Genomic DNA, 24,671 nt, shown 5'->3' with positions numbered 1-24,671 from the left:
GCACTTGAGCCGGGGGGGGGGGGGGGGGGGGCAGGGGCCTCTCACTCCTGTCGCCCTCTGTCTGTGGTAGGCCACCCCCGGAGGAGACTGTGGAGAAGCATTAGTGAATTAACAGGGCAGAGGTGACCAGACCAGCACCCCCAAGATCACCCACCATCCCCTGCCTCAGCCACGAGGCCTACCCAGGAGCCCCCCATGAAGTTCTCCCTCCCACGAGGTGCCTCACGGGCCCTGCCCTGGGTGGTCCCCGTAAACTTATGCCAGGGCGGGCGATGCGTCTCAGGCTCTACTGAGAATGCCCGCTGGGACTCCCCTGCAGGGGCGGGGCCCCTGTACCCACACCCAGGCAGTATTGGGGAGGCTGGGTCTCCCAGCTGCGTCGCTGTCGCTGTGGCCCAACCTCTCATGGCTGAGGGAGGGCTCTGAGGCCCGAAGGAGGGAAGTCACTTCACCTGGAAGTTGTAGTCTCAGGGCCGGGGCCAGACCCCAGGCAGGGGGGACCTGGATGCTGCCCTGTCCTGTGTACGCCTTGCTGCCCCCAGGCCACCTCAGGTGAGCTCAGGTGCACAGGGGCAGGCTGCGTGGGCCGGGGGCCCCGCCCTGGCCCCCACCCCTGAGGCGGGCTCCCCCGGGGCTGGCTTGGGGCAGAGCGGGCGGAACGGGGGAAGCCCCCGGGCTGGCGCACGCCTGTCATCCGAGGGCCCAGCAAGGCGCCAGGAGCCATGGAGTTGCGGCTGGGGGGCTGCACGGCAGCGGTGGCTGCGGTGAGTGGGAGCACGGTGGAGGGGGGCGGGCAGCCTGGAGCCTGACCTCAGGCCTGGGTCGCTGCGCTAAGAACGATGGGGCCCCACTTCGCGGGGAAGTGTGCCAGCACCACCACCAACCCCTCTCCACTTAGAGACTCCGCTAGTTAGAGCCTCAGCCGGGCGGGGCCCTTCCGCTGAGAGGAAACCCCCGCCCCGGGGGCCAGAAGGGTCTAGGGGCCCCAGGCAGAGAAGGATCCGGGCCCTCCACCTTACACAAACCAGGAGTGGGGACGGGGGCCCCCCGGTGCCCTGGCAGAGGGAAACGTGTGGGGGGAGCCGGCTGGAGACCTCGCTCTGCCTCTCTCGAGCCTGCTCTGTGCACGGGGGGAGGGAAGCTCATCTTACCCCACATCCATGGCACCTCCCGCCCAAGAACCTGAGAAGAGGGCCTCTCTGAGGGCAAACGCGGTGGGGGGCTCGAAGGGGGGGAGGCCGGGGAGGGCCCGCATGGCCAGCCCTGTCACAACCAACAGCCACCTGTCTTCCAGGTCCTGCTCCTTGCGCTGCTGGGCGCCCAGGGCCAGGGCGGCACACCCAGTCCAAAGTGTGACTGTGCCTCCAACTTCCAGAAGAGGAGCGGTCTGTTCTGTTGCAAGGGCTGTCCAGCCGGTGAGCAGCCGAAGGGGTGGGAGGGATGTGGAGGGGAAGTGAGGGCAGACAGAGGGAGATGGGGTTCAGGCGGGGTCAGGAGACAGGGGAGGTGGGCAGGGGTGGGGAGGAAGTAGGGAGCCAGAGATAGGAGAGGAGGGAGGGGAAAGAGGGAACCCCTTTGACTGTCTGACCCGGGTCTGGTTTCCACAGGGCACTACCTGAAGGCCCCCTGCCCAAAGCCTTGCGGTGCCTCTACCTGCCTCCCGTGCCCCCGCGGCACTTTCCTGGCCCGCGAGAACCACCATGAGACCCGCTGTACCCGCTGCCAGGCCTGTGATGAAGAGGGTGAGGGGCCTAGTGCTCAGTGGGGAACTCCTGAGGACAGGCCATGGCCAGGCTGTTTCTGAAGGAGGTGGCTGGCTTGGGCTTAACCTCTGGTGTGACAGCCCTGTGTCCACCCATCCCAGGCCCCTCCCCCCTCGATCCCACCCTAGGATTCCCTTGCCCCCTCACTTCCTGATGACCCTCCCATCTCCATATATGCCTCAACCTCTGATCTGGGGCGATCTCCATGCTCCTCTCCCTTTGGGGGTGGCCCCGTCTTGGGCTGCCCCCATCTCCATTCTCCAGGGGATCTGCCCAGGGTCCCCGCGGGGGGGTCTCCGGCCCTGATGGCCTCCACTCTCCCCATCTCCCTGAACACTCTTGCCAGTTTCCCAGGTGGCCCTGACGAACTGTTCAGCAGTGGCAGATGCCCACTGTGGCTGTGACCCGGGCTGGTTCCCCGAGTGCTTGGTCAAGTCCTGCAGGGACGGCTCCCCCTTCCGCTGCCACCCGTGCTCAGACTGCAGGGCCCTGCACCGCCACACACGGGTGCCCTGTGAGTACTCCCGCTCTGGGCTGTCTACCCCTCCACACCCCCCCTCTCCCTAACTCCCGCTCTCCCTTCCTGACACACAAGCCATCTCCTGGACTGCAGGTTCCGTCAGAGACACCGACTGTGGGACCTGCCTGCCTGGCTTCTATGAATATGGCAACAGCTGTGTGTCCTGCCCCACGTAATGTCCTGGCTGCCCTGGGACAGGGAGGGGGTTCTGGGAGCAGAGTGGGGATCCCGGGAAGGTGGAGGGAGCTCGGTCCTGTGGTGGGTGGGTGCCATTTCAGGCAGACATTGGATACTGAAGGGAAATCTTCATTCACCTTATGCCAGATAAATAAGGGGTTGTGTCCTTTAGTAATCTTTCCAGCTGTAGGTTAAGGAAGCATAGGATTTGGCCGTTTATAGAGAGTCAAGTTGATACAATTTCGAAACTATGATCTGCCACTCATTCTCTGGGAGATCTTGGGCAAGTGACGTCACCACTCCGATCTGTGGCTTCTCCATGTGACGATGTTAGCAGGTTCTGCCCCCCTACCCCTGGGGCACGGGTTAAGGGGTAAAGCACTTTATCCATTCATTTGCTCTGCAAGTGTTTATTAAGCATCTACTATTTTCCAGAGATGTTCTAGGTGCTGGGGATCCAACAGGGAACAATGTAGGCAAATCCTGGTCCTCATGGAGCTGACATTCTAGTGACCCTCAATCTAGTCTAGAAAAAGCCCCATAAATAGCGGTTGCTGCTATTGTTTCTGGGGACACCAGTGAAGTTTCAGCAGTCCTTTGGGAACATTCCAGGGTACTGTGGCGCCCAGGGAAGAGACCTGGGGAGGGCAGGGCCTCCAGGATGGAGAGGACGGGTAACCTCTCCTGGTGTCTACTCCCTCACGCCCCCCACCCCACCCCACCCCCTCTTCTTGCAGGAGCACCCTCGGGAGCTGTCCTGAGCCCTGTGTGACTGTCTGTGGCTGGAGGCAGAGTAGGTGGTGTGCTGGGAATTTGGGCAGGATTATTGGGATGGTTGGGGAGGCTGGGGTGTGGCTCCTATCCACCACTCACCCGCTGTTCTTTCAGTGTTCTGGGTGCAGGTGCTCCTGGCTGGCCTGGTGGTCCCACTCCTGCTCGGTGCCACCCTGACCTACACATACCACCGCTGCCAGCCTTGCAAGCCCACGGTTCCTAGTAAGTACACGCACGTACTCGCACGCACATTTCTAGGGGCATCGGGTCAGCATGGGTAGCCCAGAGCCCACTCACCCCTGATGCAGAGGGGGGAAACTGAGGGAGAGAGTGCGGGGGGCAGGGGTGGCACAGGAACCCAAGAGGAGCTGGACCAGCACCCAGGTCTAGGAGTCTTGCCTGGTTGCTGATGAGATGCTCTTGTCTCTCAGCAGATGACGCTGGGTTGGAGGCCCTGACTCCCCTGCAGGTAAGAATATTAGTAATATTCAGGGAAGAGAGTGAGCAAGAACCCAGGCCTCAGCCTTCTGGAGCTGAGAGGCTGGGCCGTATTATAACTCTTGGTCCCCCACACGGGGCACGGTGGCTGGCAGGCACAGAGTAGGCCTAATGAACACATGTGAAGTCCCTGAGTAGTCGGTGAATGAGAGCAGCAAGGCACCTGTCTCTAAGTGGCTTTCAGTCTGGTGGGACCCAGACAGGTAAACAGAAGACAGTTCAGGGAGATGAGTGTCACCATAGGGAGGCCTTCGGCAGGGTTGGGGCCACAGGGAAGGGCAGCCAGGACAGGGTTATTTCAGGCAGAGGAAATAGTTCTTCTGGGCCACCCGGTGAGAGATGAGGGGGGACTTCGGGAGGCAGCCTCCAAGAATGTTTGCTGACTGATCCAGGGAATGGCTACTCCCGGCCAGAGACCCCAGGAAGGGGTGACCCCAGGCTGACCTGGGGCCTCTCTTGGCTTCCAGGCCACCCACCTCTCACCCAGGGACAGCACCCTTCTAGCTCCAGCCGGCAGTATCGAGAAGGTCCGCGCCACGCATTTGGTAGGCAATGGCTGGGCCCATGGCTCCCCTCAGATCCAGGAGGCGCCCTGCGCGGAGGTGACGTGGTCCTGGGACCAGCTGCGCAGCAGAGCCCTCGGTAAGAGACCTCACTGGCCTTGACCCCATTCTCCTGAGCCTGAGATGAGAAGTAATGGTTTCCTGAGGCACCACCTGCCCACTTCCCGTCCCAGGCGGACGGGGTGCACCCCCCTGGTCCCCCGCTCTGTCCGTGGTCCCGCCTCTGGCCTCCGTTCTTGTTCCCCACCGACTCTCTCTGGCCCGTCCCCAGACCCGCCGCCGCCGCCGCCCATGCCCACGCCTTCGCCAGCGCCCCCTGCGGGCTCCGCGGCAGCCACGCTCCAGCCGGGCCCGCAGCTCTACGACGTGATGGACGCGGTGCCCGCGCGGCGCTGGAAGGAGTTCGTGCGCACACTGGGGCTGCGCGAAGCGGAGATCGAGGCCGTGGAGGTGGAAATCGGCCGCTTCCGCGACCAGCAGTACGAGATGCTCAAGCGCTGGCGTCAGCAACAGCCCGCCGGCTTGGGCGCCGTCTACGCGGCGCTGGAGCGCATGGGGCTGGACGGCTGCGCCGAGGACCTGCGCAGCCGCCTGCAGCGCGGCCCGTGACGCGGGGGCGGGGGGGGGGGCCCACACTGGGCGCCTCTGGGCTCTGGCGGCCCTTGCAGAAGCCCTAAGTACGGTTACTTATGCGTGTAGACATCTTATGTCACTTAATAAGCTCCTGGCACGGCCCTGCGTAGCAGCGCCAGCCGCCCTCCCTGCCGCGCGCCCCCTGGGGTTCTGGTTGAGGCCAAGCAGCATCGACGGATATCGGGAGGGGGCAGGAGGTGGCTCAGCAGTGTCTCGGCCCGACTTTGGCCGAGGCCTGGGTATTAAATCTGTGAAGAAAAGCTACTGCTTGGTGCTTCCGAGGGGCTGTGGTGTTAAGTGGCCCCGGCTTCGTTTCCTGGGGGGCGTCGTCAAAAGGCCCGGAAGTCTTAGCGCCCCAGGGTCGGGGACCCACGGTGGAACCCAGTGTGGCCCCTGGCGCCCAGGCCGCCCCCGCGTCCCGCTCCCGCCCGGCCGCGGCCTAGTTACCCGACGGAGAGAGGAAGTCGTGGCGACAGCGCGAGAGAGTGCACGTCAGCCGCGGCGGCTGAGAGAGCTTTAATGGGGGTGCGGGATGGCGGGGACGGGGAGGAAGCAGGTGGAGACACAAGCGCAGGGACCCTTGCCTCGCACTCACGCCACCAGCGTCGTGAAAGGGTCTGGGAATCGTGGGACCCGGGGGGAGGGGGGCGCGGACTTCACCAGGGGGAGGGGGAGGGGGGAGGCAGAGGTTGGGCCCCCGGAGCGGCAACTCGGTCCCGACGGGCAGGTTGCCGGTTTCATCGTTTCTGGTAAACAAATGACTGAGAGGAAACCCTCGGCGAGGATGGGAAATGCGGGCCGGGTGCAGATCTGGGTCACGACGGGAGGAAAACCCCTTCCCCGAGCGCGGGGCCTGCCTCCGCCCAGGATGCGCTCGCCGCGTGGGTTCCGGGGTGCGGGGGAGGGGGCTGCGGCCGGGCGCGCGCCCCGCAGGAAAACAAGGTCGCCACCCACGGGGCTGGGGAGCGCTCTGCGCGACCTCCACCGAACATGCAAATATATGTAAATAGGCATGCAAATAAGCAGCATCTTTTTGCGTCAACAGCTTGCTTGGGCACTTTTCCTGGGCGACGGCGGCGGGCGCGTTCCAGCGGCGCCCCGGGCTGGGCATGCGGGGGCCGGAGCGGGGTCAGGGAGAGGTTCCAGCGCGGGAGGGGAAAGGCAGCGCGGCTCCCAGCCCTTTCCGCCGGAGCCGGGCAGGCCGGGGCGGAGACTGGGGCCCCCAGAGCTCACGAGGCTGCGAGCAGGAGGGCGGCACCTAGTACTTAGCGATGTCCCCCTTCTTCAGGATGATCTGTCGCTGCCAGGGCGCCAGCTTGCTCTCGTCGTAGCCCAGCGTCCGCAGCTTCTCCGACTGCTCTTTCTCTCGCTGCAACTCCTCCTGCTTCTGTCGCTCCTCCTCTTTCCTAGGCATGGGGCGGGGGGGGGGCAGAGCCGCGGGCACGCGTGAGACGGTGGGCCAGGCACCGTGAGGGGCAAGTAAGGCGTTCCTGGGGGCAGGGGCTGGGTGGCCAGGGCAATGGGTTCTAGGGGCAGAAGGGCTGGGGGACGGGGGACGGGGGACTGGGGTCGGGTCAGGAGCCACAAGGATAGGGTGGGAACAGGGAGGGGCTTGGTTGGGGGCAGACTGGAGTCACGGGGGCACACATAGGAGCTGGGTGAGGGAGAGGCTGTGGCTGAGTTATTTCTGGCTGGGGTATTACTGGAAACAGGGGTGCTGGGTCAGGAGTGTGGCAGAGGGTGAGCGGGGAGTGTCCTGGGGGCAGGACCCAAGTAGGAGGGACCACATTAGTGGGAGGCAGTGGTGGCGAATTAGGGACGGTTATTATAAAATAGGGGCTAGAGGGGCGCCTGGGTGGCTCAGTTGGTTAAGCGTCAGACTTCGGCTCAGGTCATGATCTCGCGGTCCGTGAGTTCGAGCCCTGCGTCTGGCTCTGTGCTGACAGCTCAGAGCCTGGAGCCTGTTTCAGATTCTGTGTCTCCCTCTCTCTCTGACCCTCCCCCGTTCATGCTCTGTCTCTCTTTGTCTCAAAAATAAATAAAAACGTTTAAAAAAATAAAATAAAAAATAAAATAGGGGCTAGAGCTGTGCTGCTGACAAGGCAGCCACTAAACTCAGGTGGTTACTAAGCATCTGAAGTGTCAGAACTGAGATGCAGGATACTTGTAAAATGCGCACGGCATCACGAAGACTGCTTTTAAAAAGACTGTGACACATCTCGCTAATGACTTTTACACTGGTTACATATTAAAATAATATTTGGATATTTTGGGCTAAGTAAAATGTAAATGTTAAATTCACCTTTACCTTTTTATTTTTTCAAAGTGCCTACTAGAAAACTTTACACAGTGGCTCGTGTTATATTTCTGTAAGCACTGGGCTAGATTACTGGGCAGAAACCACGCTTTGCGGGACAGAGGTCAAGGTTATTGATACTGAAGTTGGGTTATAACTGAAGGCTAGGTTAGTGGGAGACGAGGGGCTCGGTAATCCAGGCCGAGGTTATCAGGGCAGAAGATCTAGACTTTGGGGCAGGGGCTAAGTTGCTGGGGGAGAAGAGTCTGGTGGCATTAGTGGGAGCAGAGAGATTGTGCTACAAACCAGACAAGGGGGTGTGCTCAAGATGGGGCTGGATGAAGGGGCAAAAGGACTGTGCCTAAGCCAGGGAGGGGCAGCAGGTCGGCCCACACTCACCGCTTCTGCTCCCTAGAGGAAAAAGAGACAGCATTATTTGGTGCCACCACCTCAGGGGCATGATCAAGACACCCTACCAGGCCCTGAAGCTTCCGGTCCCCCGGCTCACCTCTCCTCTTCTAGCTTCTTCCGCAGGAGGTCTCGCCTCCAGGCAGGCATGCTGGCCAGCCGGGCCTCCTCCTCTTCCTCCTGAAACACAAGCACAGAACTTCAGGACCAGCATGCGCTGGGAGGTGGGGTTTGGGGGGAGGTGCACCCCCAACCCCGGGGGACCCGCGCTAGTCAGGGACAATGGGATACAGACGTCCTTCTACAGAGCAAATAGATGAAGGTGCCTGGCCACAACCCCCTTAGAGGGGGCCTCCTGTGCTCTACCCCCTCATAACTCAGGCCCCCTGTGTTCTAGAGGTGGCGCCAGACAGGTCAGAGCTAAGGTGCAGGAGAGGAGCAGAGAATGAGATTTCCCACTAGGGCAGGCTGACGGATGGCTCCAGGGCCCTGACCTCGACTCTCTGGGCAGACCCATACTTGGGCCCCCACAGATCCAGCCAGCTCGGAGGGGCTCAAGCTGGCCTCCACTGCGAAGGACCTTCTGGCCTATGCACGTCGTGGAGTCGACACTACCTCTACAACTGTGTGGCTGCATCGACTTGGCAGGGGCGGAGGCGGGCATCCAACACAGGCAGCTTACAGCAAAGAGTTTTATTACGTGGATGTTACACAGGAGAACACGTCACACGAACACTACACATGTGGCTCCCTTGACCTCAAAGAAGTAGCTGTGAATTCCAGTGCAAAACCAAAGAGAGGAGAGCCACACTGCCCCAGGGGGGACCCACGGTCCCTCACTCAGAGGGGCGGCTTCTTCTACCTGCCTACCATGCAGAGCCGGGCGAGACTGCAGGCCCAGAGGGGAACACCTGGTTTGCCCTGTGCCCTGCCCACGGCAGCCACTGCCCCACATCTGGTCATTGTGGGCTTCAAAGGCTCTGGCAGCCTGGTCCTGGATACTCCGGGTTTTCCAAGGCCACCCTGCGGGCTTCTGGGTTTTTCCTGTGGGCTTCTGGCCTCCAGAGGGCATCAGACGGGCATCCAAGCCTGGGTTAAGATGCTTGAGGGGGAAACTCCGATTTCTGCTGCTCAGATGTCAAAAAGCTCTGCCTCCTTCTCCTTCCAGAAGGAGAAGCTGCGGTCGATGTAGCGGCAGATGTCCTCGTTGCTGAACTCGCCCATCTCAGACACCAGCTCCAGGGGGTCTTCCACAGGGGCTTCGGAACCAGGAGGGTCCCACGTCGGGGGAGGCGCGGCTGGCGGAGGGGGGCTGGGGGGCTGCGGCGCAGGAGCTGGGGCCTCGGGCTGCCCCTCTGGCCAGTCCACCGTTTGACCCGGAGGGACCTTTTCTGCCGGCTCTCCCTCCTCCTCCGCCGCCGCCTCCCCCTCCCCCTCCTCCTCTTCCTCTTCTTTTTTCTCTTCTTGCTCCTTCTCCGCTTCTTCTTCCCGGGCTGGCTCAGCCTCCGGGCTGTCTCCAAAGAACTGGCGCCTGAGGTCCTCGAAGCCGTCGCTCCAGGTTCGTCGGCCAGCCTCCACCTCCTCGAGCACCACGCGGTGGAAGAGGCGGATGAGCTCCCACGGGTGGCTGCCCAGCCGGTCGAACATCTCGTAGCACAGCAGGTGGCGGAACTTGCGCTCCTCGCGGCTCAGGCCCATCTCCAGCAGCTGGAAGTAGCCGAGCATGAAGAGGTCGAGCGTGAGGCTGTCGTAGCGCGGGGGCGCGCCGCCGTCCAGGGGTGGCAGAAAGTGTTCGGGCCAGTACAGGCCGTGAGCCAGGCCCGAGCCACACGAAGGGCGTACCGGCACCTGCCGCAGCAGGCTCCGCCAGTGGCCCAGCAGCTTGCCCACCACCTGCCGCTGCTTCAGCAGGCGCAGCAGCCGCGCATCCGGGCCGTCGCCGGCCGGCGGCTGGAGAGCGTCGGCGGCCTCGGGGCCCGGGCCCGTGCCGGCGGCCACCACGCGGGGCAGCAGTCTGCGCAGGCGCGCCTGGGCGTGGCGCCGGGGGCCGCGGAAGGTCCACTTGCGCCAGTGCTCCAGGAAGAGGTAGACGATGCGCTCCTTGCGCATATCTATGTAGTCCTGGACGCCGCGCAGCTCGGTGGAGAGCGACGGGCGGCGCGCCAGCTGCTGGGGCTCGGGCAGCGCCGCCTGGTGGTCCGGCGCGTCGGGCGGGCCCAGCGCGCCCGCGGAGTCCCAGGGGGCCGGCAAGCCGTTGGCGACCGGGGCGCTTGGCTCCCCGGCGCCGGCAGCCACGTAGTCCTCCTCGAGGATGGGCTCTCGGCCCGAGGCGGCGGGGGGAAGCGAGAGCTTGCGGCGCGAGCCGCGCGCGGGCGCCGAGCCCTGGGCGCGCAGCTCGTAGACGGCGCGGAGATGCTGCACGGAGACGCCGCACTCGAGGATCTCGCGCGCCACGGCCTCGCGACACCAGCTGAGCGAGTGCGAGCGGCCGAGGCAGAGCGGACCCGGCCGCCAGGGCGCGTCGGGCAGCGGTGCCAGCGGCTGGCCGGTGTCGGCGGCCAGCAGCTCGGCCAGGTGCGCGGGCCGGCCGCCCAGCGCGGCCAGCAGCGTGGCCATGCTCTTGAGCAGCGTGGAGATCTTGCTGCACCAGGCAGGCAGACTGGCTGCGCGGCCGTGCATGCGGCGCGGATCGACGGTGAAGCGCGGCGCGGAAAGGGCGGCCGAAATCGGCAGCAGCTGCTCCAACTCCAGCTCCAGCTGCTCCAGGCGCGCCTCCAGCTTCTGCGCCTTGTGCAACACCTGCAGGTTCTCGATTTGCTGCTCGATGCGGAGGATGTCGGCTTCGGTCATGAGCTCGCCGAAGGGCCCGAGGATGGCGTTGTGCGCGCTGGAGTACCTCCAGCCCTCGCGGGGGTAGCAGCATGAGCTGGCGGACGTCAGCTAAGGCGGGGAAGACAAGAGAGGGGAGGGAGGCGCGTCTCCCTCTGGCCCGGCTCCCGCAGCGGCCGCTGGGGGGCGCCCTTTGCATGTCCTGGGTGGTGTAATGGCTCCGCGGGGCTCTGTTGGCAGGGATGGGCCACGCCCGGCCGGCGGGTGATTACACTGGGGCGAGACTTCGGCCCAGGCCGCTACTCCGGGCGCTGGGCGGTGTCCACTTTGGTCGCTGGCGGGGTCGTTGGGCGCTGTTGCAGAGACTGAGCGGGCAGAGGGAGTCTCCACACCTGGCTTGGTTGCTCATTACACCACCGAAGGAACATGCAAAAGGCGTTGAAGCTGCGACGCCAGGCTGCCCTTTCCCACCCCATCTCAGGGCTGCTGTTTGGAGGCCACATCCCAGAGGGACCTCGCGCATACTGATGACCTCTTGTCAGCTGTCCCCGCAGCCCGAGCCCTCCCTGTGCACGCTGTCAGTGTTTTACTGCTGAACCAGCTTGAAGCCTCAGCTCTCACCCCTTGTCCCCGGCACTAGGGATGATAATCAATTTTATGAGCTAGGTGTGCCAGGAACTTCTGAGAGTTTCATTCATTCCTCACTTTAGTGCTGGGCTTCTGCAGCCTGGGCTGGGGGGGGGGGGGTCATCCTCACATCCTCCCGGTTCATCTTGACCCACTACAATCAATCCGTTCCCTCACAGACACACAGGATGATGCTAATTCCCTCATTTAACCCCTCTCCCAGGCTCCCTACTGCTGCAGGAGAAAGTCCATTTTCTTCAAGGCCAGGACTTGGTGATCTGCCCCCACTGATCTCTCCAGCTCCGCCCCTGTACTGACAGGACAGTCACTGAGCCTGCTCTTTGCCCCACTCTGTTCCCAGCCCACCTCTTGCTCATCTTCCAAGTCCACCTTGGACTTCTCTTCCTCCTTCATAACACTGGCCCCACCCCAAATAGGACAGTGGGTGGAGGGCAGCCCCAGGCCTCTGCATGCCCCATCCCAGTGAGGGCAGTGTTGTTAACAGCCCCGTCCCTGGCTTCCCTGCTCACTCAGGCTCTCATGTTACCTTGTTTTGTATTCTTGGGGGCACTTATCTCTCTACTAAGATGCTGTGTTTGCTTGTTGGTTGACCCCCTCCCGCCCCACTCCCCAAAGCCACCTTTGAAAAGGCCTTGAGATATTCATCGCGAATCCCTAGAGGCTACAACAGCGCACAGAACACAGCACCCAGGAAACACGTGCTGAGCCGGTCAGTGGCAAACCACCCTGCCCGCCAAAGACGGTCAATCATCTGACAGATAAGAAAACTGAGGCTGGATGAGGCTCGGTCTCGAAGGCTGGAAAGTGGCGGTGCAGGAGAGGGCCCAGGCCAGTCTGACTGCAGCCCAAAGCCTGTTGGCCACGCAGAGGGCGGTCCCTGGACCAGCAGGTCAGTCTCACCAGGAGCTTCCCAGACACGCAGAGTCTCAGCCCCACCCACAGCTCCTGAATCAGAATCGGCATTTTTACAAGATCCCGGGCGACGTGAAGCACATTCGCGTTTGATGAGCTTTGCCCGTCTCACGGAAGGACAGTCCCCAGGGCAGGGGAGGTCCTCCAACCCTGCTTCCCGCCCCCCAAGGACAACGGGAGCCGCCTGAGGGGGAAAGGCCCCCGCAGGCCGGGCGGCGATGTGGGGGATGGGCCCGGGCGCAGCAGCCCCGCCCCACCCACCTTCCGTCTCTGCTCCTCCTCCTCCTGCATCTTCAGCTGCAGCTTGCGCACCATCACCTGGCGCTTCCACTCGGGGATGGGCCGGCCCTGCTCATCGTGCGTGGGGATGAGCGCCTCCACGTCGAGCTGCACGCCTGGCGCCGGGGTGGCGGGCGGCGCCGGCGCCACGCTGCCGTTGAGCAGTGGCTGGGGCCCCACGGCCGGCGGGGTGGGGCTGCGGGCCCGGGACGGCGCGGGCGACGCCTGCGGCAGCGGCGCTTCGGGCTGCGGGGAGAAGCGGCGAGGCTGAGTGACCGGCCGGCACGGGGGGGGGGGGGGCCGGGGCGGGGTACCTGTCGAGCCGCCTACCTGGGAGATCGGCTGCCCGCTGCCCGAGAACACCGTGGTCAGCCCCTTGCTCTGCGGCGTCGGCTTCAGACTCTTGCCGGCCTTGATCTCCGCCAGTAGCTCCGAGTTGTCACCGGTCGGGGACATCATGTTGAAAGACTTGGTGCCTGCACGGAGGCAGGAGAGGAGGTGCTGGCCAAGCGGGGGGTGGGGGTGCGAGGTCTGCATCCCCGCCGCCCCTAGCCTGCCCCTCTGCCTCCCCCTCCCCAAGTCGGGAGGGGCCGGGCCCCAGATGACAGCTCTCCAGATCCCAGGCCCTGGGGGCGGCTCTTGGGTACCCCAGAGGCGGGCTCCCCGCTGACAGTTCACAGAGCCCCACCATCTTCCCGGCCCTACTCACGGGGCATGGGGGCCCTGCCTGGAGGCCCCTGGGAGTTCATGCTGGCTCTTGGGCCGGCCCTGGGGACTCCAGCGAATGTCTCCACCCAGGACACTGACTGACCAGCTCTAAGACACTACCTGTCTAAGGCCAGCCACCCGACCTTTGTCCTGGGTTCCCTGGCTCTGCCAGCCAGGGTGGAGTCTCCCTCCAGCCCTCTCTGCATCAGCAAAGCTCAGTGACCCTTGGACTGAGTTGCCTGGGGCCTCCGTGGCTATATGGGCTCAGGACCCTGGATACCAGAACCAAGCCAGTCCCCTCCCCACCTCCCACACAGACAGACAGACAGACATGGACACAGACACACTGGTTGCAAGCCCGTCGTGTAGCAAAGCGCTGCTCAGCTCTGGGGGACCTAGGAAAGCGGAGCCTTTACTAAGGATACGGGGTGAAGTCACCCAGGAAGAAGGGCCAGGTGAAAAGCATGCAAATAGGCAGGTGCACGGAGTTTGCATTTTCTGGCAAGGCCCGAGGAGGCGGCTGGGGTTTGGGAAGGGCTGTCTTTAGAGACCCAGGGAGGGGTGAGGGCTAGGTGAGGGGAACAAAACAGGCCAACAGCTCTTGGGTTCCCCAGGTTGGGGATCCCTGAGCGAGCAGCAGGAGGGGTAAAAGGGAAAGCTGCCAGGCAGGCACTGGCAACAGGCTCATTTATTTGGGCAAAACTGAAAGCCATGGGTAGAATTTGTGGGTGTGTGTGTGGGTGTGGTGGAGGTAGGAAGGTAGCTGTGGGGCCAGTGGCCCCACCTGTAGTGTGGAGGACCCCTGGCCTGCCGGCCCCTGGCCCTGCCTCCTTTTTTTTTTTTTTTTAAAGCCCCAGGTCCTTGGCCTTGCTTCCCCTGAGCGTGCCTTGTTCCCCGCCCCGCACCTCAGCCAGGAGCCCCGCACGCAGCTACTCACTCTTCCTGTGTCTCAGGACTCTCACTTCTAGGGATTGAGAGGAGAGAAGTGACAGCAAAGTTAGGACAAGGAGGAGGCCGGGGTGAGGCTAGGACAGTGGGGGGGGGTGTGGATAGAGAAGGGAGGGCAGGAAGAGGGGAGGGAGACACGCAGAGGAGGGGAGACAGGAGAGGAGGAATTTTCCAGCTCATCTGACCCTGGCTCAGGCTGCTCTGGGGCTCCACAAGGGTGGTCCACCCAGTTCCGGGCTTTACTGCTGTCCCTGAGGACTGGGTAGGGCTGCCACTGGCCCTGGTTCCCCCAGCAAGGGCCTCAAACTTGGCATTGGGTTGGGATAGGGCACCCAGCCCAGGCTCTGCTGAGAAGGGGTTTCTGGAGAAGCCCACAGTCTATTTTTCTTCCGTTCCTAGCATCAGCCTTGCTCCAGAAAGAAAAAGCTAACCCCAGAGCTAGGGCCCTTTCTGGAGGCTCAGCTGGTGGTGGACAGGCTACGATGGGCCCTGGTCAGCAGGGGCTGAGGCTCCATAGGGATCTGAAGGGAACCCAGGCTGGCCCTACCCTGGACCCGGTTATACCCTTGCACGCCTAGTGAGGGACATGAAGCTTTGGATGTCACTAAACATGGTCCCTGCACTGAGTGGCTGGGGGAAGAAGGCGTGCACGCGCACACACACACACACACACGAGAAACCACCTCCTGGGCCTTGCAGGAGCCCTGGCATGCAAGAGACTGCCCCACCTCACAGAAGAGAAGCCAGGAATCTTGTTCACCAGCCTAGACCTTAAAAGGATGCCCATGGGGGTCATCAGGAGGGAAAGGGCAGAGCAGGATGGGTCACTGGCCTCGTCCCCATAGCCGGGTCGTAGCTGGCCTGGGGCCTCTGGGGTATCTGGCCAGGAAGAGCCCGTGAAGCATCTGAGAAAAGCTAGCTAGCTTGGAGGAACAAGAGATAGGGGTGAGGAGCAGAAGAGAAGCTCAGGGTAGAGAAGGGGCAGGACGAAGGTTGGCCCCTGCCTCTCTGAATCCACTTCTACTTAGAGCTGCCCAGTTAGCGCCAGCCCATTAGAAACACCAGCCGCCAGAGCTGGGAGGCCTTCCCTGCTGCGTGGGACGCGGGCCCAGAGAGGTCACTGAGGTGCGCCGAGATCACACTGAGGCAACCCAGAGCCTCCTCTTAGGGTGAGGTCCTCACTGGGGTAGGGGCTTGCCGCAGGAAGAACGAGTCGGAACAGAGGGAGCACCAGGGCGGCAGCAGCAGCCGGGGAACGAGCGATGTCTAGGCTTCCCTCCCCTTCAGGGCTGGCACCGCCCCCCACCCCTCAACCCGCCCCTACTCACTGCCAGTGGACGAGGAGGAGCGACGCTGCCCGCAGCCAGGGCCGGCGCCCTCGAAGGGCAGAGGTGGAGCCGGCGGCGGCGAGCTATGGGCCTCCGGCAGGGGCGGCGGCGGCGGCGGGGGCGGCGGGGGCAGCTCCCTGGACGCCTTGGGGTCCGCGGCGCAGCCGTTATGCACGTGGTTCCCGGGGAGCAGCGCCGCCTGCGGGGGAGCGGAGGGGCTGGCGAGTGAGAGGCGGGCGGCGGGGCCGGGTCCCGGGCGGCCGGCGGGCGCGGGCTGGCAGGCACGCACCTCCTCGCTGTGCGCCATGCCCGGGCGTGTGGCCAGCGGCTCCCCGGGACAGCGGCCCAGCTGGCGGTAGTAGTCCCCCGTGCTGGGCTGCTTGCTGAAAGCGCGGGGCTTGCGGCTGGAGTCCTGCCTCCGCAGCCCGTTGTGGCCGTCGCGGGAGCTCAGCTGCGGGAAGACAGCGGCGGAGGGGCTTCAGGCGCTGGTCCCCGGGGCCTCCCACGCCCCGCCCCCCCAGCTCTTCACTTTCCCGGGGCTCATGGCCAGCGGCCGTCGAGGGGTGCAGGCAGCCGGGTTCCCAGGCCCTCCGGTCCTCCGAGCGGGGATGGGGCGAGGGTCCCGGGGAAGGGCAGGCTCGGTCGCCCCCCCAGGGAGGGGTTCTGGGCGCAGGCCAAGGGCCACAAGGGCCCCCAGTGAGGCTAGAAGGGGCGGGACCAGGGGCGGGTTGACCCAGCCCAGTCGCCAGGGGGAGCCGGAGAAGGGGCAGCTCGCAGTTTAAGCCAGCGCGAAGGCCTCTGCCTCACCCCACGCCTGGCTACCCGGCCGTCCCGCGCGTCCCCGAGGCTCTGCCGAACCCTCTCTTTCAGGGACCCCGACCCCGAGGGAGCCCTCTCAGAGCCCTTGTCCTGTTGGGCTCCTGGTTGCCCAAGGCTCTAAGCCGCGCGGTCCCGGGGCTGCTCCTACCTGCGCCAGTGCCGGTGGCCCCCGCTGTGCACCTGGCGGCGGGGGCGGCATGGACCCGACACCTGCGCCACCTGATCCTTCCTCTCGGGTTACAGCCCAGCCCTTGCCCGCCCGCGCCCAAGAGCGCCTATGAGCTCTGTCGCCCTGACATCACCCAGGGCCAGCCAATCCCGCGCCGACCCACTCCCGGCAAGGGGGGATGCCACGGGGGCTCCACCTGCGTCGCCACGACCGGCCGCAGCGCCTCGCCTGCCCCGTCAGCCAGATGTGGCCCCGCCCCTGCTCCGCTCTCCCTCCGCTAGGTGTCGAGCGCCCCAGCCCTCACCCCCCTCCTCCAACTTGTCCCCTCCATACCCCGTGGACGGAGTGCGGGAGCCACCCGAGCAGTGGAGCCCCGGGTGTTTGGTACCCCCGGGTTCCGGGTCACGCCCCCGCCCTTCCCCTCCCGCATCTGGAAACCATCGACATCCGCGTAAGCGACACCGACACCCGCGCCTAAGCCTCGGGTTTCAGGGGCGGCAAGGCGGGCTCGGATGACAGCGCGGTGGCCCGCCCCATCGCAGCTGCCCCCTGCTAAGCCTAGCCCAGGGAAAAGGACATGGGGCGGCGGGGCCAAAGGCCGAGTCTCTGTGCGGGGGCTGTCCCCTGATCCACCCCCCCACCCCCCGCCCGTGCGTCCCCGCGGTGGCCCCGGACCTCCAAGCCCCACCCGAACCGGCTCTCCTTGCAGGAAACCCGACACCACAGGATTCGTTTTCTGGGCCAGCCCGCCCCTCGGCGCCCCCTGCAGCCCCAAGGCGCGGATGCCGCGACCCTGCTCCCGCTGCGGTCAAGCAACGGCCAGGCGCAGGGGGCGGAGGCGGGGGCGCCAGGCGCAGTGGGCACACAAAGGGCCCTTTGTGGAGCTGCCTGTCGCCTGCGGCCCTGCACGCACACAGCGGGTAGGGGCACGGGACCTCAAGATCCTGGGGCTCAGGGGAGCGGAGGGGGCACAGGCTGTGCTTTGGCCAGAGCCCGCACGGCGGGCCCAGGGAAGTCCGCCCGCCCTTGGCCCTCTGCGGTCCTCTCCTGGGCCCTCTCCACCTCACAGAGATGAAAGGGGAACCCGACTGACAGCCTGGCCGCAGATGGCATGAGGGGAGGGTGGAGTCGCTGTGGAAATTGCCCCTCCCCTCCCCCACCCAGTGGCCTTGTGACCTGGGACACCTGTGGGCAAATTGGTTACTCAGCTTGGCTCTGGAGTGGTTTGCCTTGGGCTTGAGGGAGAACTACAGGTCAGGGCTCCCACAGGACCCTCCGGGGCCTAGACCCCATACTCAGCCACCTGTGGTCTCAGGCTGCCCTCCATGTCCCAGACCAGCGGGCTCTGCCCGGTTGGCCAGCACCCCGGGGGCCCCCTGGGGGGCTCCCCGACTAGCATTCTCAGCCACCGAGACTAGCCCTCTGGCTCCAGAGCCTCAGCCAGGACCCCAGAGGCCCTGACATCCTGGGCACCTCACACTCAATGTGCCCACACTGGACACAGCCCCCCTCCCCACAGGCTGGCTTCTCCCCCACACGTCGCATCTCAGGACTGGCCCTTCCATCAGCCTGGGCACTCAAGCCTCAGACTGGGTAGCCAACCTCAGCTTTACCCTCCCTCAGCCCCCACTGAGTGCTGAGTCCCTCTCTCCCTTCCTCCACCCTCCTCCTGGCCCTCACCTTCCCTGCCCCCTCATCTCCCACCTGGAAGACAACCCCTTGGGAGCCATTCCCCACCTGAGCCTGGGGTTCTGGGCGCAGGTAGGTCTGCGGAGGGGGCAGTCTCTGCCAATTCCGTGACCGCCCCACCACGCTGTGCAAGAGGTCGGGGAGGACCCAGCTCCCTGAGAGGCCCGGCTGTCTGATTATATGTTCCTTCACCCATCCCCAGTTCCCGAGAGGGTAGTGGCTTCGTCTGACTCATCTCCCTGTCCCCAGTGCCCAGCCCTGAGTCCCCCACGGGGCTAGCCAGGAGTTTATATTCTTGAATAGGCCACTGGCCTGGCCCCCCCCCCCCCCCGCCCTGTGTCCATGAGCCAGGCAGTCTCTTGGCCTCAGCCCAGCGCTGGGAGGCAGGCAGCTGGGAGAAGGTTCACTACCTCCTTCTTGAAGGCCTCCTTCTCCACATGGCGGAGTTTGCTCTTGGTCTGCACGTAGATGTCCGCGGCATGTGGCTCCACAGGGGGCTTGGGAGCCGGGTAGCCTGGTGGGGGTGGGGGCAGTTGGGTGCTTGGGGGTGGGGGCGGCGGAGGGAAGCTGGGTGGTGGTGGTGGTGTGGTTCTCCCCATCTTGCCCTGGGGTCGGCCCAGCTCGGGGCTCAGCATGTCCATGTAGCTTTGTATGTCTGCAGCTCTGGAGCTGGCAAGCCCTGGGGAGGGAGGGAAGGCGGGGTGTGGGAGTTTGCAGAGTCCCCAAGACTGAGACCCCCTTCCACCCAGAAGCAACGCGCCAAGGGGTGAGGTGGGCTTAGGGATACGGCTTCTACGGCTCACTGGGAGCCCCAGCAGCGCAGGGCCCAACCGGAGGGTGAAGGGGTAGCTCCTGAGCTCAGACCTGACAGGGCCGGGCGGCAGGAGTCCGCATGGCCATGCCCCAAACTGCAGGGCCACCCCACCATCTCTGCGGCCACCACCTGGCAGCAGGAAGCAGGTATCACAGGTGGATGGCCACCTAGGCTCAGCGTGTGGTCAGCGCGTGAATACCCGCGTGCCCGCCTCTGCCTAACATTTGCGTGTTGGTGTGTGTAGGTGTGCAAGCATCTGCGCATTTCTTTGTATTTACAAATGTGTTTGCATCGGTTTGTGGACGTGGGGTGTGCGTGTGTTAATGTGCACACGTGCCCGGATATGGGGACGGAGGGTTGTGTGTCTGTGCTGTAGTGTAGGTGCGTGCGTGCATCTGCACGGTGTGTGTCTGCGCGACCCTGTGTGCTGTGCAGACACGTGTGTCCTCTTGAGGGCGCACAGGTGTGTGTCACGTCTGGGGAACATCTGTGTGTGTGAGCGAGTGAGTCATCTGCAGGGGGCACGTGGGGTTTGTCCCAGGGAGAGTACATGTGGGTGCACATGTGTGCTTGTGAGCAGCACACACCAGGACAAGTGTCACCGGCCTCTCACCAGGACCAGCAGCCCTTCCTGGTGACCTGGGCAGCCTCCAGCGTCAGCGGTGGGCAGAGTGGGCCTGGGGCTGGCCCTCAGGGCCCGGTGGTCTGTCCCGGTCTGCGCCCCCTCCTCCCTCCTCCCTCCTCCCGGCCTGGCCCGCTCACCACGTGGGGGGCGCCGGCCCTTGATGCTGGAGTGGCTGGAGGAGCAGGAGTCGTAGTTGGAGAGGGTGCTGGTGGGTGAGCTGAGGTCAAAGTTCAGCGGCTGGACCGACACGGTGGTATCGGGTGAAGACATGCCCGAGTCGGGCTGTTTGGTCTCCAGCTCAGCAGACGGATCCCGGGACAGCACGCGGTGCTCCACACTCTGAACAGGAGGGAAGGCAATGAGGTCGACAATGAAGACCAGTGCGCTCGGGCCAGGGTCCTGCTCCGGCATGTCCTTGCTGTGTGGCCCGGGCCGAGCCGCTTCCCTTTCTGGGCTCCCACCCCATAATGAGAATGTCTGTCGGGTTCTTCCCAGGCTAAGATTCAAGCCCAGCCCCCTCGCAGCAGGACCCGGGGTTCTTGGGAAACTCCCACCCCAGCCCCTCTTTGCTCAAGGGGGTGGAGAGATGGCCGGAAGAGGGGGTCCTGGTCTGGACCCCAAGGGCAAGACTGCCATGGCACCAGCCAGAGGGGTGGGCTCCAGTGTATCTGCGGGGAGGGGCTCAGGAGCTGCAGCTGATGGGAACACCTGGGGCAGGTGGGTTAGGGGAGGCGGGTGGGGCCCCACAACTTGCAGGGAAGACTGATTCCCCATTACCCGGCCAGCAGCCCTGGTCTCTCCCTGCCCTACTGGGGCGAATCCCAATACCAGCCCAGCCTGTCTCCTGATGGGGCCCTTGGAGAAAGGGCAGGGCCCGGGGTGGCCCGGCTGAGTCTGGAGGGCAGCCGGGCTCAGGCCACAGGCATGCTGTCCCCACCACTGTCTACGCCCCGCCCATGGGCCTGACCCTCCCATGGGACGGAAGCGGGCTGGGGTGGGGGCTCGCTTACATTGCCCATGCTGGCCTTGCTGCTGGCAAGCCCGCTGGCTGGCTCCGTCTGCTGCCTCCTGCCCAGGCCTGCTCCTCCCTGCCCCGCGCCCCCTCCCCTGCCTGAGAAGTGTCACAGGCCCCCTGGGAGCGGGAGGCAAGCCTCGCACCAGGTAACAGCTCAGCAGCCCTGCTCATTGGCCCTGTAATTAGGGGCTCTGTGGGAGTGTTTGCCTTTTCTGGGCCAGCATTCTGCATGGCTTGGATCTGTCTCTGCTGCAGCTGGGCCTGTCTGGGTGAGGGGGCCGAGGGGCCCACAGCCCACCCAGTTCAGCAGGGCCGGGCCGGGCCCTGCTGCCTCTTCCATGAGCCAAGGGGAAGCATAGGGGCTGGGCTTCTGGTAGGGGGAAGATGAAAATGCTCTTTTCTTGGCCGTCAGCAGTGGGCAATGGGGGTGCCCAGTCCTGACCCCACGGATAGCAGAGGTTAAGGGCCCAGGCTCTGCAGCCCGGAACGCTGGCTTCAATTTTCACCTCTCCCACCTACTAGCCAAGTGACTTTGGGCAAGTCACTTATCCTTCCTGTCGGTGGGGATAACAGTATCTCCTGCCCCATTAGGGTATGAGGAAGATTTTAACAGTTAGTGAAGGGCCAGGGTATGGTAGCCAGTACATGCTACACAACGTCAGCTGTTAGTATTAATTTACTGTGGAGGCTGAGATTACGCTAGAAAGTGCTGGCAGGCTGCGTGCCACAGTGAGGGTTCAAGGGATGGTGTTTATTGCTTATTTATTGCTTACTTAGAGACGGAAGGGCTGGGGCTTTGTGCCTCCTCCCACCCCCCCCTCCAAACAGAATCGTACCCGCTCTCAGTGGGAAAGAGCCACCTGTGGTGCAGAAATGCCCCTCACAGCATCCACCCCTGTTTGTATACCCTGGTGACAGACCGTTGCGCTCTCTGGGCGGCCCTTTTAGGGGGACATCCTTCCTTGGGTCCAGCTGCAGTTTCCGACCGCTGGGCCTAGCTGTGCTCTGGAGTACCCAGCACCAGGGTGCCCCTGTGTGCTTGCAGACAGGGCAGACGGTGCTGTGGGCAAAAGGCCATCCCACCTTCTCCCCTCCAGACCTCATTTCCTCGTCCCTCTTCTGGCCAGGCTGCCCCCTGGAGCTGAAAGGCACCTGGGAGGCCCACCCTCTGTCTTCCCTCCTGTCCCAAAGGCATTACAACAGATGAGGCAGTGCCCTGAACTTGGAACCAACCACACCTGAGCTCAAGTCCCAGTAGGTTACTTCCCAGCTGCACAACCATAATAAAATAATTTAAACAGAAGTTTCATTATGAAGCAGCCATGAAGTGAGCAAACATACACTGTCGTGGTCGAGAGCAGTGGCTCCAGGCCATGCCTCTCAGACTCTACCACTTAACAGCTGTGTGACCTTGGGTGAGATGGGGACATTAACACCACCCACCTTAGAGGTGGTGGAGAGTTAAATGAGCTACTACTTGTGGGCTGTGGGCAGGTGAATGGACTTGACCATTCCCATTGGTATGTAAGTGTCTTGCGATTTCTCCAAGCCTTCCTTCTTACCAGGAGGACGCTGGTCCTCTTCCCCTTGACCCTTTTCCTTCACCCCCTCCCTCCTCAATGGTCAGTGGCTCTGGGCTGGGAAGGGTAATGGTCTAGGACACTTCCTCATTGTGTGACCTCGGACAAGGGACAAGGGGCTTCATGTCTGCGAACCTCAGCTTCCTCCACGGTAAAGGGGTAACAACACCTACCTCTGGGGGCAGGGAGAGGCGGGGCGGGGGACGAGATTAAGCAGGGGGCAGCGCCAAGGTCGTACCAGGTTCTCCACGGTGCGCAGGTAGCGGGTGCAGTGGCTGTGGCCATTATAGTCCGAGAGGTCGGCCGCCGTGTATCCGTCACGGTCGCGGACGTCCAGCTCCGCGCCGTTCACTACCAGGATCTGGCAGCACTGCGGGGGTCGAGTACTGAGGACCCGGTCGCCAGCTCGGACCCCCCGCCCCCCCTCACCGCCCCGCGCCGGGGCAGGGTTGTGCTGAGAGCTCGGCGCCAGCAGAGGGCGCCCGTCCCCCCCGCCCCCCCCCCACCCCCACCCCCCCCCCGCTCCGGCCCCGTCCCCACCTCCAGCTCCCCGTTTTCAGCGGCGTCGTGCAGAGGGGTCCCGCCCCACAGGTCGGCCGTGATCTCGCCGCCGTGCAGCAGGAGCCAGCTGAGCACTTTGGCGTGGCCGCGGCTGGCCGCGAAGTGCATGGCCGTGGCGCCGTCATTGTCCTGCTCCGAGAGGCTCACGTCGGTGCAGCTCACCTGGGCGGGAGGGGGCGGGGGAAAGACGGGCGAGGGCTGGGCGCCGGTCCCCTCCAGGCCCCGCCCCCGTCGGTGCCGGCGGCTGGGCGTCCAGACCCCGCCCTTCCCCGGGCCCCGCCCCGCCCCGGAGCTCACCAGCCACACGATGACCGGGCAGTGGCCCATCTGCGCCGCGGCATGCAGCGGGGTCATGCCGTCTTGGGCTCTCACGTGCGGGTCCGCGCCGCACTCCTGCACCAGGTACTGCGTCACCTCCAGGTGGCCCTCCTGGCACGCCAGGTACAGGGGCGTGGCACCGTTCTTGGTTTGCGCATTCACTCCCCTGCGGAGACACAGCACCCACCTCGGGCTCTCAGCGCCCACCTGCCTCCAGAGCTTCTTAACGCCCCTCGCGCTCTTTTGGGGAGCTCTGGAGGGCCGGGGGCGTGGGTTGGAGGAGGTTTAGTTACCGGGTCGCGCTATACCTGACTCCCTCTGGACTCGGTCCTGTGCCAGCCTCCCTCAGGGGGGCCCCTCTGGCCTGGCCACTCCCCTCCAGCAGCCTCCCTGCTTCCGTGTACATCTGACCGAGTTAGTCCCTGTCCTCAGTAAATAGCTCAACCTCTTCACCAAGGTCTACAAGGATGTGGTGAGCTGGCCTCTTCTTACCTTTTCAGCCACACTGAACCACTGTCACCGTGAGCCCCCAAGTCCCCAAACCTTCTGTCTTACCTTTATGCCTTTGATCAGGTCCCTCTCTATCTGGAATGCACTTCCTTCCTCCTCCCTAGGACTCAGTCCAGATCCCTCCTCAGTGAGGCCTGCCCTGATTTCCCCAGGCAGAGCCTGCCTTTCCTACCTCTGTGCCCTGTACGGCCCTGGGCTCACTCCACGGACTGCCTATCATGCTTGATTGAACGTAACTGATTTTGGCCTCTGCCTCCCCTGGAAGACTTAATTCCCAGAGGGCAGAGTAGTAGGGTTGCCAGGTAAAACACAAGATGCCCTGTTAATTCTGAATTGCGAAACAAGAAATCATCTTCTAGCATAAGTATGTCCCAAACAAAGCATGGGGCATACTTATACTAACACATTATTTGCCATGTATCTAAAGTTAAACTGGATATCCTGTTGTTAATCTGGCAACTGTACAGGAGGCCACCATTCACCAAGCACCTCTGGTGTGCTATATATTGGTGGGCGGGCTGGACTTCAAGCTGTATGACAAAGCTGTCATCATCAAGACAGTATGGGACCGGCACAAGAACAGACACTCAGATCAATGGAACAGAACAGAGAACCCAGAAATGGACCCACAGACGTATGGCCAACTAATCTTTGACAAAGGAGGAAAGACTATTCAATGGAATAAAGAGTCTCTTCAGCAAGGAAGAGGGAAAACCTGACAGCTACATGCAGAAGAATGAACCTGGACCACCTTCTTACACCATACACAAAAATAAACTCAAAATGGATGAAGGACCTAAATGTACGACAGGAAGCCATCAAAATCCTCGAGGAGACAGCAGGTCAACCTCTTTGACCTTGGCCGCAGCAACTTCTTACTCAACACGATATTGGTGGGCAGGTTCTCATCGAATGCCCCAGCTTAGGTCCTATTGTCATTCCCATTTTGCAGAGGGGCAATTGAGGCTCAGGGGCTTTGACTTGCCAAAGGTCACATAACTGGTAAATGGCATTGGAGTGTATGTTTGTGATGCAGAGCCTGGTGCATGCAGTAGGCACACGGGGAGTGAAGAGGCCGCTCCCTGTGCTCACTCCTGGGCTTCCCTGAGGCTCAGCTTGCGGGTGTCATTGCTCCTCGTGCCCGTTCCCCAGCTGCTGAAGAAGAGTCCTAACCGGGGAACTGGGAGTCAACCCCATGAGGTGGAGTGCTGCTGGGAAACAGGGAAGCTGGCCCTGCCACTGACGGAGTTTGGGTGTGGACAGCCCAGAGCACAGTTACCACAGTTG

General features: G+C 63.4%; 2 protein-coding genes across 16 annotated transcripts in view; one reads left to right on the top strand and one right to left on the bottom strand.

Annotated features, from left to right (window-relative positions):
* Positions 1-25: 25 nt before the first annotated feature.
* On the top strand, positions 26-5,192 carry TNFRSF25 (TNF receptor superfamily member 25). Of its 2 annotated transcripts, none has more exons than XM_023258043.2 (10): positions 26-764; positions 1,295-1,415; positions 1,608-1,742; positions 2,110-2,277; positions 2,377-2,455; positions 3,198-3,253; positions 3,349-3,456; positions 3,669-3,703; positions 4,200-4,374; positions 4,567-5,192. In XM_023258043.2, the coding sequence occupies exons 1-10, from the start codon at positions 723-725 to the stop codon at positions 4,902-4,904; spliced, it is 1,257 nt and encodes a 418-aa protein (XP_023113811.2). In that variant the 5' UTR covers positions 26-722; the 3' UTR covers positions 4,905-5,192. The 2 variants fall into 2 exon arrangements, with proteins under 2 accessions (XP_023113811.2, XP_023113810.2); XM_023258042.2 differs by having other exon boundaries at positions 3,666-3,703.
* Positions 5,193-5,414: 222 nt separating this feature from the next.
* Positions 5,415-24,671, bottom strand: part of ESPN (espin) — a 31,948-nt gene continuing 12,691 nt past the window's right edge. The window contains exons 3-15 of one of the 14 annotated variants that reach the window (XM_045035023.1): positions 22,854-23,040; positions 22,536-22,754; positions 22,234-22,365; positions 19,538-19,739; positions 18,372-18,640; positions 15,574-15,735; positions 15,285-15,483; positions 13,946-13,972; positions 12,631-12,776; positions 12,283-12,546; positions 7,733-7,812; positions 7,624-7,635; positions 5,415-6,334 (exon numbers count right to left, since the gene is read on the bottom strand). In XM_045035023.1, the coding sequence (XP_044890958.1) occupies positions 6,187-6,334; positions 7,624-7,635; positions 7,733-7,812; positions 12,283-12,546; positions 12,631-12,776; positions 13,946-13,972; positions 15,285-15,483; positions 15,574-15,735; positions 18,372-18,640; positions 19,538-19,739; positions 22,234-22,365; positions 22,536-22,754; positions 22,854-23,040 (2,047 nt within the window). In that variant the 3' untranslated portion in view covers positions 5,415-6,186. Of the gene's footprint in view, positions 6,335-7,623; positions 7,636-7,732; positions 7,813-8,591; positions 10,573-12,282; positions 12,547-12,630; positions 12,777-13,009; positions 13,917-13,945; positions 13,973-15,284; positions 15,736-16,251; positions 16,531-18,371; positions 18,641-19,537; positions 19,740-20,410; positions 20,483-22,233; positions 22,366-22,535; positions 22,755-22,853; positions 23,041-24,671 lie in introns of those variants that run through there. The other 13 variants (XM_023258030.2, XM_045035021.1, XM_045035024.1 and 10 more) reach the window with 13 other exon arrangements.

Source organism: Felis catus, chromosome C1 (assembly GCF_018350175.1).
Source record: "Felis catus isolate Fca126 chromosome C1, F.catus_Fca126_mat1.0, whole genome shotgun sequence".
Taxonomy (NCBI): Eukaryota; Metazoa; Chordata; class Mammalia; order Carnivora; family Felidae; genus Felis; species Felis catus.
This window is presented reverse-complemented; position numbering and strand designations above follow the sequence as displayed.

Excerpts from the sequence above, each read along its gene's own strand:
- TNFRSF25 (XM_023258042.2), top strand. The coding sequence starts at position 723 with ATGGAGTTGCGGCTGGGGGGCTGCACGGCAGCGGTGGCTGCG. Across the intron at positions 2,278-2,376 it reads CCGCCACACACGGGTGCCCT|GTTCCGTCAGAGACACCGAC; the intron begins GTGAGTACTCCC and ends CCTGGACTGCAG. Across the intron at positions 3,457-3,665 it reads TTGCAAGCCCACGGTTCCTA|CAGATGACGCTGGGTTGGAG; the intron begins GTAAGTACACGC and ends CTTGTCTCTCAG.